Source organism: Lissotriton helveticus, chromosome 12 (assembly GCF_964261635.1).
Source record: "Lissotriton helveticus chromosome 12, aLisHel1.1, whole genome shotgun sequence".
Classification (NCBI taxonomy): domain Eukaryota; kingdom Metazoa; phylum Chordata; class Amphibia; order Caudata; family Salamandridae; genus Lissotriton; species Lissotriton helveticus.
The window spans coordinates 788,631,743-788,647,337 of NC_136073.1; the positions used below are offsets into that span (position 1 = coordinate 788,631,743).

General features: G+C 44.7%; 1 protein-coding gene across 1 annotated transcript in view; it reads right to left on the minus strand.

Annotated features, from left to right (window-relative positions):
* Positions 1-538: 538 nt before the first annotated feature.
* JTB (jumping translocation breakpoint) overlaps positions 539-15,595 on the minus strand; it is a 41,361-nt gene continuing 26,304 nt past the window's right edge. The window contains exon 6 of the mRNA XM_078669413.1: positions 539-1,291. Coding sequence (XP_078525539.1) covers positions 1,135-1,291 — 157 coding nt within the window. The 3' untranslated portion in view covers positions 539-1,134. The remainder of the gene's footprint in view (positions 1,292-15,595) is intronic.

The following is a 15,595-nucleotide window of genomic DNA, read 5'->3' on the forward strand; positions in this document are numbered from 1 at the left end:
ATGCGAACGACGATAAATCTTCTGCATATGGAAACCATTATATTGGATTATCATTCTGGGAACATTACTAACTACTCCATATCTTCATTCCCTGCCAATTGCCTCCTTGCACAAAACTTTCTGAAAATTGAGGAATAATCTGGACCAGTGCAAAATTAATGTCTTTGTGGGCAGCTTCTTCACCAGGATTAAAACAAACCGGCACAGAAAACACCTTGTCGCAGTAGGAGGTGCATCAGAATTGCAAAAATAATTTTGCCTGTGGCTCCGAAAAACCTGGCGCCTTAGCTAGTGATATTATGACTGGGGATAAAGCGGGGTTTGCTTTTTTTTTTTTTTTTGCAAACATCAGTCAATCGACTAGAACCACACTGACCTAGCTGGCTTGCAGCACATACGTAACAACGACTCAGACACATGGTAAATGAAAAGGAAAGAAAAAAAACACAGCAATCATGGTCAAGAGACAAATGTAAAGAATATGTCCTGGACAAGCTTCTCTATATATCATTCACCCAAATGAAGCACATTCTACCAATTCTTTTCTTCACATATTTATTACATTACCAGCTTAACTGTGCAAAACCCTCTTTGAAATGTTGAGCAAGACAGATGCACAGCAGTTCATAGAGACTTGGTCCACCTAGAACAGGAAGGGAGAGTTACCAAACGCTTGGAAGAAACTGGTGAGGATTTCAGAACTATTGGGTCTTAAACCTAATGTCTACAAGACGCGTAGGGGTAGAGAAGAGTTAAATGTTGGACAAGGTCATTGCATGCATGTGACGTGATGCATCTATTCTTTCATCTAAGTCTCCATTATGTCACTGCACAGTAGGGACGGTGGCTCAAAAAGCTTATAAACAAGTGGCTCAGAGAACTAGTTGTCTGCTCTGTATGTTGTTGCTTTCAAAGTCCACATCCAAGGTAATCAGTTCAAACAAAATTTAAAATAACAGGTGGGAGAACTTCTGAGGAGGGGCTCCAAGTATTCCATGTGAGTTAGCACTTTCCGATAGCCTTTTTTTGGTTCCATGTGAACACTCCCAAAGGAGCACTGACGAGACAAAAGCAGCACCATCAGGACCACAGGGTTCGGCCAGCTGCCGCTGGGATTTGGAAACCAATCCAATCCTAAATGGATTCTATCTGCTTGCGCACCTTCTCCAGGGCCCGCCCGTCCAAGGTCCGCTGACGGTAGAGCACCACCAGGGCAAAGGCAACCGAGGCCCCCATCATTCCGCCAACAAACTTCCAGAAGATGGCCTTTTCCATCTCTATGGATCGACAGCTGGTGATAGTCGTGGAATAGAGGAGAGAGAAAAAACAAGGTATAAGACGAATAACAAGAAACAGTATTACAATGCAGTTTGTGAATTAAGGCGATGATACAATAAGACTACACAGTGAGTCAATCAACATTATTTGGTCGAAAGCCCATAAAAGTAAAACATAAAAACACATACACAGCTTAACAATAAATATACATCATTCAGCAGCTTGATGGGAACGTTACAGATTGTGTTCATGTTGTAATAAAATTAAAGCAAGAACAAAAGGAGCTCAGATGAGCATATTCAACCTAGCCCCCAGACAACAAAGTGCAGGCAGCCTAAGAATATAAGTCGTGAAACACATTTTCAAAAAGCAAAGGCATATTATAGCTAAAAACAATTTAAAAGCATGTGGAAAATGGCCTGGAGCAGGAGTAGATTCTATTATGATACAACAAGCGACTGGCCAAAAAACATTAGGATTAAATGGCCTATAAAAGTGGAGCTCAAAGAGAACAAGCATTTACAATGCAACGGTTTCGCTTTTGTAAAAGTTAGAGCTTTTGTTGTTGCTTTCGACAAATTTTTTTGTATATGTGGTTTTAGAAATCTAGTGAGTAAAAGTCATGCTGGTGGCATTAGCATTTTACAACATTCTATTACAGGCTCTCTCCGTGAACAGCAGTGATATCCCTCCTGATCCCAGACAGCACACATATCTCTCTAGATCTCATGGGCTCTCGCAGTTAATGGCATTGGTGTGCTCACAGAGTCTCATCACAGCCAGCAACCTCACACCAACAGATCTTACAGGCTCCTAACAGTAGTAGATCCATCTTTACTGCTCTTACAGGGTATAACTAAATACAACAGTGCTATCCCTCCAGGTCTCACAGGCTCTTGAAATAGCAGTGAAATCACTCCAGTCCTTACAGGCTCTCACTACAGACAGCAGAGCTACCTTCTCTGCTCTTACAGGCTCTCTCACTGTGGAGAACAAACACTATCCCTCTAGATCATACAGCAGTCAAAGCGCACCGACTCTTACAGGCTTCCACCATCGCTAACAGCTCTGTCCTGTCTGCTCGTACAGGCTATCTCACAGATGCCTGGTCAAGGAAACAGACACTGGGACAGGGAAACGGGCGCAGGAATACACAGACACCAGGACAGGGAAGCACAGACAATGGGACAGGGAGATGCGAACACTGGACAGAGAAACAGACACACAGGCACAGAAATACATAAACCTGGACAGTCTCCCTGCACCCTCAAACTCTGAGCAGTCACGCCCGGCTGCTGCTGGTACTCACATAAACTGGCAGCGGCCAGGGGTAGATGGAGGGCTCGGCTCCCACCGGGGACTTGAGCTTCAGTTCCAGCTTCTCACCCATCGCGCTAGCACCATAATACTGAAGATCCGAGGGGAAGGGGCAGCCAGAGCTCAGACACACATGGAGGGGGTGTAAGGGGCGGCCCGCGCGCTCACACACAGAGGAGGGGCGGTTCACATACCGGGAGGGGGGGCCGAGCTCAAACAGACACTAGGGAGGAAGGGATGGCCCGGGGTCACACTCACTCATACACGGGCGGGCGGCCTGCGCGCTCTCCTACACCAGGGCGGGGAGACTTCACTACTGCACCCTCCTCCTACTCGCTGTCCTCCTCCTCCCCCTATCCGCCTCTCACACTCGGCGGCTCCCCGACGCCATCTTGGAACCGGCGTGAGGGAGGCGACAGCACAATGAGCCAGGGACTCGGGCCAAACCAACGGGCGCTGCGGAGAGAGCGGGATCCGGCAGTTCCCAGCGCAAAATAAATAAATAATCCCGCCTCGATGTCCTCGCATAGCCCCGGCACAGACGTCACAGAAGACGCAGCGCAGGCCATGCGAGGTGTGGGGAGCTAACTGTGGGAGCTAGAGGAGAGAGGTTCCCCCCGTGCCTCGCTCCCCTACTCTTCGGCTGCGGCGCCGTTGGGTGACTCCAGTCCCTGACTGCTGAGGGCAAAAGCGGTGATCCAAAAGGAATGTTCTAAAGCAGGCGAAACCAACTCCACAAGGGGGTGTCCTGAACAAACGCCAGTACAACGAGAAATGCACGACATTCACGAATTATACAGTGGGCGGTTCTGCCTTATAACAATACAATGTGACAGAGAGCCCATAGTTTCCGAGCAGGGACTCGGAGGTAAAGCTTTGCCTTAAACTGCAGGTCAATTGCAAGCCGTACCAACTTATACACACGGGGGTGTTTCCTGTCATCGTGCGTTCCGTGCAGAAGCCTGAATTGAAAGCGGAGCCTGGAGACGAGCCAGGGACGTGGAAATAGAAGAAGGCAGTGGGAGGGGTGGCAGGAATGGGCTCACGGACAGCGGGAGGGGGGGCGGGAACGGACAGCGGGACATCGCGCAACCTACCCCTGCAAACGACACTTCCAAAATGGCGAAAACAAAGCTTTAAAAAAAAAAAAAATAAACACGCCCACAGCCGCATGACGTGGGCAAAATGCAAAAAACTGTCGGGAACGCCCACGAATCTGGTCCGGCCATGACGGACAGATCTCTGTTCCAATGGCTAGCCTCCATTTATGGAGCTAGCCAATGGAACAGAGAGGCGGTACAAACATCCATACTGTAACTCATAAGATTTTGCCTGCGCGAAAGTCTGCTGCGCAGCTTTCAGCGAGGCGAAACCTAAAAAGGAAAACAAAGCAAAATACAGGAGCACAAAAACCTCATTTAGGGGTAGCTATGTGCTCCCATCAATGGATTTGTTTATTCTCAATATCTCGGCTTCACCTAGATAAACACTGTTCTATTAATCGGGGTCAGCCAATATGGTTACAAAAGATAATCGCAAAGCGCAAAAGCTACAATAAAACATAAGGTCGTCCAAACTCGGTGCTCATAGGTAATTAGTCCTAAAAAATAATACAAATTTTTAACATTCGGTACCTTAATGATAAAAAAGCAATTAAAAACAACTCAGGTATTCTAAAAATCATCTATTGAAATAATACCTTGGGTTCCTTAACGTTTCCAGATGTAATAAAAAAGCTCATTTTATGAAATGTAATAATGAAAAGCACAGATCCCTTGAGCCCAAAGATTGCAAGAATATGAGCCCCTCTTCGAGGTTCATAAAATTTGACTTGCGGAAATTCAGCACTAAAAAGGAGCATCTAAGCCCCATGTATAAAGTGCAAAATAAGGTAAAGTGGCAAGTGCTCTGTATAGAAAACCTGTCATAGCCACACGGCGAAAGCTCCCATTTCCTGAAACCTGGAGATGAAAAGGCAAATTTAAGGTGCAGAGTGCCTAATCTTAGAGTAGTTAACCAGTGTCGATATGTGGGATTCTCAATCCACCCTAAATAGGGCTCAATGCTGCGTGTTGTAGAAACAGGAGTATCCCCAGTAACAAAATCCATGGCCTGGGCTCCTTCCATACGAATGTTCATAAAGTGATTCAGGTAAATTGTTTGACAATTTATGTTTGGGTCCAAGCAGAAAGGGATTGTCAAACAGGTCCCCAACGCCTAATGCTTTATATGTGTTTTTATGTAGGAAAGCCATATTATCTGGGAAGCTTTATCGAATAAAAAAAGCACACAGCCAGGCAAGTCCTGATCAAAACATTCTCCGGTGTAACCCACATTTTAATCCAGAGTAATAAAGGCCAATGAGGTCTCCCAGCTATGCCTGGAATAGAAAACAGTCTTCGAGTAAAACAGTTTTGAGCTGTTTGACGAATCCCAGCCTTGCTCAGACCCCACATCCTGGCACCATATAAACCAACTGAGGTGCACTTGGACCTGTAAAGGCTCAGCATTTCTACTATTGGTTTATTCTCTAGGTTTCTGGCAAATCTAAATAAAGCTTCAATGTTCCTATTAAAAAGCTGCAGCCTTAAGGTTAAAAGGGGCACCCAACTAAGAGAAGCGTTCAAAAAATTCCTAAGTAATCAAAATCTTTAACCTTTACTAAAGTATGACCACCCCATGCTAAAATTCTTATACTTAGTGCCTGGGCGACCACACATCATTATGAAAGACTTTCTGTAATTAACTTGAAGATCGAGGTCCCTCATGAATTCTAGGAATAGATTCAGTCAAATCTGGAGCCCGTTTGCTGTGTGGGCGATCAGCACCGCGTCGTCCGCATACAATAGAACAGGTACCTGCTTTTTTCCTACACACATCGTCCACACACATCACCATCAACAACAACAACAAAACTGCTATAACAAAACAGCCAATGGAATACAGTTTATCGATATACAACTTTGGCGAGCAGTAAACAAAGTCACTTAAACGTGTCTTCATCTCGACTTGTTTAATAGTTACAGATAACTGCAGTAGATGCAGTATTATCCTTCGAACACATGCAGTTTGCAAGCACTGTGCTTGCTCTTCATATGATTTTTTTGCTAATTTCCTGGTTGCATAATCAAACCAATGGCGCTTTACTCTCGCTAGATACGTCTTCTCCCACACGAACAGAAGCACCACAAGATCTGTGTTTTCTTTAGCTACAAAATAGTGTATACCTTTACCCCAAGCATCCATTTTACCATTTAGACCAATGTATGCATTGCGAGATTTATAGTCTGGTAACCTTTTCTTCAAAAATTTTCATATAATGTTTGTCGAGTGCTGCTGACTATTCCCACACTCGCTGAATATATACTCCTTATTTGGAGCTTAAAACAAGCATTGAACAAGTCAGAAGGTCTGACCTTGGCAAGTAGGCGTGCCTGTTAATTTAAACAAATATTGGTAAAGCCAATAGATTTCACCTATTCAAGAGCTATTGGCATTGCCAATGTGTTTTAGACATTAAGTACACCAACGTGCATTCTGTTCAGCATGGCTAAAAGTTAGTGGCATAAATGAGGGTGGTGTGAAGTGTCATGAAGTTGAGTGGAGTGGCATGGAGAGAGTAGAGGGGAAGGGAGTAGAGTGTTGTAAAAGGTCAGTGGAGTAGAGTAGAGTGGCATGGAGTCCTGGAGTGACGTTGTGTGTGGTAAAGTAACGTGGAGTGGTATACAGTGCGAGTAGATTGTCGTAGAGTGAAGTAGCATAGAGTGGAGTAGTGGAGTCGAGTGGAGTAGTGTAGTCGAGTGGAGTAGTGTAGTCGAGTGGAGTAGTGTAGTCGAGTGGAGTAAAGTATGTTCGAGCAGAGTTTTGCAGATTGTCAGAAAGTGCAGTGGCATAGAGTGGAGAGGCATAGAGTGGAGTAGTGTGTCAAAATAGAATGGAGTAACATGGCACAGAGTGGCGTAGAGGGAGTAGTGTAGAGCACCGCAGAGTGTCAGAGTGAAGTAGAGTTTAATTGAGCAGAGTGTTAGAGTGGAGTATTGTGGAGTGTCGTACAGTGGCCTAGAATAAAGTGATATAGAGTACAGTGCTGCAGAGTAGATTGGTATAGAGTGCAGTGGTGTAGAGTGCATTTGGGGTAGAGTACCTTAGCATAGAGTACACTGGTGTGGAGTGCAGTGACAGAGTGGAGCGGCGTAGAGTAGAGTTGATTGGTCCAGGGTAGAGTGAGGTAGCAGAGTGCAGCGGTGCAGAGTAGAGTGACAGAGTGCAGTGGTGTAGAGTGGAATAAATCAGAGGAATAAAGTACAGTGGTGCAGAGTAGATTACAGTGGCATAGAGTGCAGTGATGTAGAGTGCACTTGTGTAAAGAGTGGCATAGAGTGTAGTGGTGCAGAGTAGATTGGCATAGAGTGCATTGGTTTTGAGTAAAGTGGGGTTGAGTGCAATGGCGTACAGTAGACTGGAGAAGCGCAACAGTGGCTGCAGTAGTGTCAAGTAGAGTGGCATGGAGCGCAGAGGCATAGAGTAGACTGTTTCAGAGTAGAGTGAAGTGGCGTAGAGTGGTGTGTGCAGGGTAGTGTTCAGTGGCAGAGAGTGCAGTGGTGTATAGTAGAGTTGCATAGAATACATTGGCATAGAGTAGAGTGGTGTAGCGTAGAGGACGAAGAGTACACTGATGCAGAGTAGGATAGAGTGGCATAAAGTGAAATGGTGTAGAGTGACGCAGAGTGCACTAGCTTGGAGTAATGTGGCATAGAGAAGAGTGGCAAAGAGTTCAGTAGCGGAGGGTGCAGTTTTGCAGAGTGGAGTAGCGGAGAGTGGAGTGGTAGAAGGTAGTAGCATACAGTGGAGTGATTCAGAGTGTAGTGGTGTAGAGTGCAGTTGCATAGAGTAAAGTGGCATAGAGTTCAGGGGCAGGGAATACAGTGTTGTGCAGTGGCGTAGAGTGCAGTAGAGTGCATTAGTGTAGAGTTGTGCGGAGTAGAGTTCAGTCCTGCAGAGTAGTATTGTAGAGTGCCGTGGTGTACAGTACAGTGACACAGAGTGCATTGGCCTTGAGTGGCGTAGAGAGCATTGGAGAACAGTACAGTGATGCAGAGCAGAATAGAGTGGCATAGAGCACAATTGAGTAAAGTGTAGCATGCGGTTTTGTAGAGTGCAGTGGTTAAAGTAGAGTGGCTTAAAGAGCAGTGGTGTAAAGTAGAGCGGAGCAAAGTAGAGTGGTGCAGCATGTATTGCAGTGGAGTAGAGTGCAGTGGCATAGAGTAGATTGTTTCAGAGTAGAGGGGGGCACAGTAGCGTGGAGCGGTGCAGAGTAGAGTACAGAGGCGTAGAGTGGTGTAGAGTGCAGTGGTGCAGACTAGAATAAAGTGGCATAGAGTGGATTGGCGTGGAGTGCAGTGGTACACAGTAAAGTGCATTGGTGTAGAGTGCAGTGTTGTAGAGCAGCGTGGAGGAATCCAGAGTAGAGAGTGGCATGCACTAGAGTGGTGTAGAGTGCAATTGTGCAAAGAAATGTGGAGTAGAGAGCATTAGCAAAGAGTGGAGTGGGACAGAGTAGCGTGCAGTGTGGAGTGGTGCACAGTAGAGTTCAGTGGCGAGGAGTGGAGTGGTGCACAGTAGAGTTCAGTGGAAAGCGTAAAGTGGAGTATGCATGGTGTGGTAGCGCACTGCCATTGGAGACAATACATATTCATTTAAAATGATCATTACATTTGCACAGACATACAGTTTTCCTACAAAAAGTATTGTCATCACCTAGTGTATTTATTGGTTTTGATCATATTAACATATTGGTTTCCACACTTCAGAATTCCCCATTTCCTTATTCTGATATATTCTGAAATATCTACCCAGTTCATTTACAGACATTTAAATGTTGTTGATTGCTAGAGAAAAAAAAATGGTATAGCCTTCCTATGGCATACCCCCAGTAGCCAGCATGATTGTCAAATAAATCCTCTCACTGTGAATGCAAAGAAAGAAAAGTAAACACCAAGCTGCCTCGGAAGACAGAGCTGGACATGTGACCTATGTCGCCGGCCGTCCGATGTCACTGTGGGCGTGTGCGGAGGACGGCCGGGGGCCGTCCGAACCACGCCCACGCTATAAATCACCCGCACCGCGGCGGAATTTCTGCCGCGGTTAAAGGGTTAATACATGAAGCAGGCAAAACAATGAAAGTAGTCTCTAGGCACCTTGTCACACTGTAACCTTGATTTACATGTCGATAGACGTTTACAGGAGCTGTGAGCCACAAGTGAGAAGTAAAACTGTATTAAATAAATCCCTACGAAGAATTGTTTTTCTTGCAATCAAAGGCACATAAACAGGCTCAGGTGATCTAATTCCTAAAGTCTAAAACACTCATGCACTAGGTAGGATAGGGCATTTTGCCCTGAAAGTGTTCCTACAACAGTGTTGTAAAGATATTTTAAAAAAAACATTGCTCAAGAGTCGAAACAAACATGCACGACCACACATTTGGGATTGGCAAATGTTAAAGCGTACGCAGTCCTCAAAGACTGTGCACACCTGGGAGCAGTGGAAATGCCTTCTACAACCTTAGTGTACATCAAAAATAAAATTACACAAGTTGGTGCATTGGCGCCCTAGAAGCCAGTATCCTGAGAACATTTATTCGCTTTTGGTGTGGGGCAAGTGCCCACCCATATTTAGAGTCACTAATATTTACTGAGTCAACAATTAATACCACCTAATTTATGGCCAGTGTCCAAAGACACAATGGTTTCATAATCAGCCATCTTGGCAAGGGGAACAACTGATCCATACCGTTGCCAAAGTAAAAACAATGTACGCTATGTTGAATAGGAAAAAAATATCTTCCTGCTTGAATTGCTGCTGCAGCCCAGGGGGCAGGCCCATGGCCTGCAAGGCAAGGTGGAGCTCTTGTTAAAGTCCTCAGCATTGCAGGCATCTGAGCAGAAGCAAGAGGTAAGCTGCATTGATGCTGTGCATGCTTTTTGTGCCCCAACATATCTGCTTAGATCTGGGGTGCAGAATGAGAGCAGCTGGTGCCTTTACAACATGTTAGCGATCAATGACAGAGAGATTGGTGCACAAGGAACCCTGCAATGCCACCATTTCCATTATGGTACTGGGGTTACACATGGCACCAGCTTCAAACTAGACAGGGGCTGGTGAATAGGCGACAGGTGGACGATAGCGCACAATTGCACTCAACCTCTCCGAACCTGGGATGAATGCTTCCTCGTGGTATTTGATTAGCAGCTCTTGTGAGGATGCACACTATCGTACACATACTTTGTATTCACAGACCCTGCCTCCTTCAACATACGGGTCTAAGAGGAAGCCTCAAACTCACAGGAGACAGGGGCAGGTATGTATGCAATGTGTGTTCAATACAGCACAAGCTTATCCAATCTGCTTTCCAAAATCATCCATCCCAAGATTCAGAGAGATAGCAGGTGAGCATGCACACTGACATATGCATACCGTGTACAAGCCCGCCTCGATCGCCTTGTAATCAGTTATAAGAAGCCTCGCAGTATCAGAGAAGCAAGGGACTTGTGACAAATGAACATATGAAATGTGTACACGATACGCCACGCCTCTTTCCAACACCTAGGACCGATAAGTCTTTGCTGATGCCTGGGTTAAGGAGAGAAAGGATGAGTGAACATGGCACTCGTGTACAAATGCTGACTCTTTAATTTGTGCTGGCACCTCTCCAATTTGCGCCCTCCATAAAAAGTGATTAGGACTGGTTTTTGCTTTCCTTACAGTTGACCGATTGGTCAGTCCGAAGGGCAGACACATTTAGGCACTGGGAGGCGTTAGCAGGTAAGCTGAAGAGATGTCTATAGGGTTCTGAAATGATTGTATCAAGAGTAATGGCATCCCACCCGTGAATGACTTCGCGGACATATTTTAATGCTGTACCAGTTTGGCAGCAACAATCTTTAACGATGGGTCAAAGCTATGGCCGAACAAGGAATTTTTTAAGGTTTGAAAGGCAACTATTAAGGCGCTACTTTTTTGTTGCAACTCCTTTCTGTATGGAAAGAAGGTTACTCTGTCATCAAATGAGACACCCAGATATTTGTACTCCTTTGCATATTCGAGCTGTTGGTTGTGCAGGTACCCATAAAAGTTGTTCCCCTTGCTGTTTATCACCATGATCTTTGTTTTTTTGCAATTAATTGCCATACTGTTCTCTATTGTGTATCGTGAGAGTTCATCAATAAGGCATTATAGGCCGTCTTTTGTTTGACTAATAAGATTTTAGATTAGGAGACGTCCTAATTTTGGCAGATGTGCGTTGACTGCATTAAGTGCCTCGGACATGTCAGCCAGAAATAAGTTAACTAGGTAAGGGACCAAAACACATCTTGTTTCAAAGCCTCTTGGATGTAGATCTTCTTCGGAAGAGTGGAGCAGTCACCAATTTTTAGGCTTACCCATGTACCCGAGTAGAGACATTGTAGTGCTTTTAGTAATGTCGGTGGAATGCCCCAAGAAAATAATTTTGCCCAAGGAAGGCTGCGTCGAATGCAGTCAAATGCTAACTTAAAGTCAACAAAGCAGAGATGAAGTGATATTTGATTAAGTTTCATTTTATCAATTAGGAGAGAGAAAGTGTCAGGATATTTGTTGTGGTCCCTACTCCGCAGGCGAAGCGGGCTTAAGTCTGTGCTCAGCTGCCCTTTCAGTTAGCACCTTTAAAAGCAACCCGGTGAAGAACTTGGCCTTGTTATCAAGGAGGGCAATTAGTCTGTAGTTTTCTGGTTGCTACCGGTCACCTCCTTTGTAGATAGAGGTAATCGCTGATCCTCTCCAGGGGTCTTGGATTGATTGTAGTTCCTTGGCACAGTTGAAAACTGAGATCATTGCTTTGGCCCAAAGAGTGTGATTAACTTTGTACAGTGCCTGCAGGATGCCATTTGGACCTGGCGTGCCATCGCATCAACCGACCTATACCTCTTTTAGGACTTGGTGTTGAGTGAAAGGTAGCTTGTTGCCCGAAATGCTAGGTTCTAAAGCTTTAAAATTGATAAATGCAGAGAAAGGTGCTCCTGCGATTGCTTGTCTTCCTGAAGCTAGCAGTAGGTTGTCTGTTGTAGGACAAAAACAATGTGCTTAAATAATGTGCCCAACTTGATTCTGAAATAGTTGAGATTGTCACATTTGGAGCTCAGTTTAAGCCATTTACCATTCTCCAGACGTCCCTAGAATTTGACTTCCTTCTAAGGAAAAGAGTCTTACCTGAAAACGCCTCAACTGAGGAACAGTTTCCTACCACAGGAGTTTTTTGTATACATCTTTTTTGAATGTTGCAAACTTTCTAGCCTAGCTTTGTCATTTAAGCCTTGCCTCAATATGTGCAAGGTTCTTTGCAGCTTCTTTTTGGGCTCTAGCAGTCGGAGATAGGAAAATATTGTTTTTGTAAGCTAAAGAAGAGATTATAGTCCTATATTGCTCGAGGCAGCTGTGTTATGAATAAGAATCTAGAAGGGTGGTAATGAAAAAGTTCCCAGTTAATAATCGGAGATTGCTCATAATTGTGTGACCATTGTAAAATTCGTACCACAATACTTTCAAATGAGTCGATTGTACTCTCGCTCCATCGGATCCTCTTGAGGTTGATTGACTCCAAAATGCCAGGCAGATTATTTGCGGGCTCATGCGTGGAACAGTTAATGGCGAGCGTAATAACCTGTGGACGGTGGCCGCTTTCCAGCTGATCTTCAATTCAAAATGTATTAAAGAAAAGAGGGACAAGGATGCCATTGTGAAGTCAATAGTGGAGCATGTGGTTGATGACTGATAAGTCCATGCCGGGGTTGATCCGAGTGGAATCGTCGGTTTAAAATTCGCAGGCGAAGCGCTTACATTTCAACATTCAGTGTAAGTGTTTAATCAAAAGTCACACGCTTGTCAACACATTCCCTAAAAATCTCGTAGGTTCCACTCTGCCTTTATACTTCAGTTACTATTTTATCAGCCATTCAAGCCTACAGATCCAGGTGATTTTGATACAGAGGCCTACTTAGGCTGTCCAGTTTCAAACCTGCTACTAGTCTGACAGTGTACCCGCATGATTGTTCTTCCTCTAAGTCTACATTGCTTTTTTTTTTATTCTACAGATATGTGAGGAAACCATTTTTTTACCGCTGCGAAGGGAACCTGATTTTAGACACTGCAGACAAGCCATGCTTTAAGTACAATTGCTGCCTTCAATGAATGTTTGCCTGGCAGGTGTTAACTGTATCTAGTGTGCAATTAAATGGCAAAACATTTGGGGACTTTCTGCACTTCCCCAGCCAGGTGCACTTCAGCCCCAATATGACAGATATGTGACGATTTTACTATGCCTAATAATTGCGATCTGTACTTTATTTAGGAGATAGGTTTTTAATATCAAATTATTTGTCCGTTTAATTGTATTGCTTTTTATTCGTTGTTCTTACAAGATGTGGAATGTTTATATTACGTGTTTTTATCTTTGTGTCTTTTATGGAATATTTATGGTCAAATAAAGAATTGAATTAAATTGATTACCTTAGGACTCCACCAGGTGGCCCGCCGAACTTGGACCAATGCTCAACGTCCACCAACCAAGCTATAAACCTAGGCCTCATCCTGGACACCAATCTTACCATCAAGTCCCAGATCAACACCATCACCTCCTCATGCTTCCACATCCTCTGCATGTTACGTAAAATCTTCAAGTGGCTCCCACTGGACACCAGGCATGATTAGGGCCTGTATGAGAATACACGTAGATTGCACTCTATGCCAACATCTCAATCCACTTTCTTCACAGACTTCAAACCATCCAAAACACCGCTGTCACACTCGTCCTTGACATCCCATGCCAAACGCACTCCATACTGCTCTTCAGAGAGCTCCGCTGGCTCCCCATCCAGAAGCGCTGCCAATTCAAACGTCTCACACATGCTTTCAAGTCACAACAAAGGACCTGCATACCTCAATCACCACCTTCCTTTTCACCAACCTACCAGACAACTTCGCTTAGCATCACACACACACCGAAGCAGAACAGGAGGTTGATCATTCTCCTACCAGGCCGCCAAATCCTGGGACTACCTCCCCCAACATATCAGGGCCTCTCCTCACTTCTTGAATTCCGCAAGAAGCTGAAGAGCTGGCTTTTCAGTTAGTCTTCTTGCAGGGCCATCGAAGATTGCGTGTACTCTATCCCATCCTAAACCACATGCCTACACTCATTACTGAATACCCTCACTGGTGACAAGCAGCGCTCTATATATCCACCTTACATTACATCAACCTACATAATTGAAGTGTGATGCCAAAAAAGTACAACATAAAATCATAAAACTGGAAATGTTGCAGTGGATGGTGAAATTCTCAAAAGGCCCAAAAAGGATAATTTGGTCAATAGTCCATCACAGAAGAGCTACACATCTATTATCATCCATGCGATCTGTTAATGACAGAACCATTGTCCTGATCAAGGTGAGGTGTCAGGGAGAAACAGTAAATGACATAGAAAATAACGCCATTCACACAGGTCATTGGCAAATTTTTCCTCAGTGCAAGTCCTGGTCATATGAACTTCAGTGAGGATTCATAAATAGCTTTAAGTCATAGGCCATTAAAGACTCAAGTAATCAAGGAGTGGTGTGGCTCACTGGTGGAGTGGTGTGGCTCACTGGTTAGAGGCGGCAGACCCGTAAGCAGAGGACGGCCCGGGACCAGGGTTCGATTCCCGACGCGGCAGGGTCGTGGACCAGGGTCAGCGGGCTCGATAATTCTCACCTCAGTGCCTACTCCAGTCAGGGACCACACTCGGCAACTCTGGGCATTAGCTTGCCTCATCTTCACAACGGCCCCCCAGACCGCCGGGGATGCTTGGTCGCACCTTAGAGATACCCATTAGGGACCATCTCTCAGGGTGAGCCAGGACGGGTTCCCCAGCGGTCGAAGCGCGGAGATACTCCTCCGGGAGTTGATTCTAGCGCTATATAAACCCACAATTAAATTAAATTAAATTAAATTGTACACTTTCAAACCACAAAACGGCATCTTCAAATCCTAAGAACTTTTCACAAATCATATATTATAAATCATATATATATTTAGGGGAGAGGAGTTGGCCTAACGGCTAGGGTGGTCGACCTCGAATCTGGGGAACTGGGTTCGAGTCTCTGCAATGACGCCGAACATCCTGGGATTCTGGGCTAATCACTTAATCTCCCCGTGCCTAACAAAGAATGAATGTGTCCTCATGTAATGCAACTGGTGCTATGTAAAGCGCTCTGATACCGAATTTGGATCAAGTTTGCGCTATATAAAATGCAGTAAAAAAAATAATATATATATATATATATATATATATATATATATATATATATATATATATATATACATACATATATATTCACTTCAAGACCCCTGGTTTCCATCCATCTTAACACTATCACCTCCTCAAGTAAACTCCGGAAATCTGGTAGCACCCAAGATGGCATTATTGTGTGAAAGGGGATTTTCATATGATCGCCCTCAAAATCAAAACTAATTCAGACCACCGTCAACACCCCTGCCACATCCCGGTACCACCAGTACCCCCCCTTGACTACATGACCCAGTTCATGGCTTGTGGCACAACGTCAGCTTTGGCCCCCAGTGGCTGCAACCAGGGGAGGAGCCTGCGTTCCCTCACAATTAAGTCGAAGGACCTCTGGTACCTGGGATACCTTTGTGTCTTAATTGAATATTAAGGCACACAAACATCATCGGAACTGTGTTTCCAATAATATCTGCAAATAATGGAGTGATTGTGGACTTAAGACTAATGGAAATCACATTTGCTGTCAACATTACCTAAAGATGATCACAAATATCTCTTTATATGAACGCTGAATGTAAGATTGAGGAGGGGTGAGGTCCACAAAGAAACAACAGTTGTCCTATCCTACGCGTCTCCTTGTGCCTTATTGTTCATTTGTCCTCACGCCGTGTCTGAAAAGTGGAC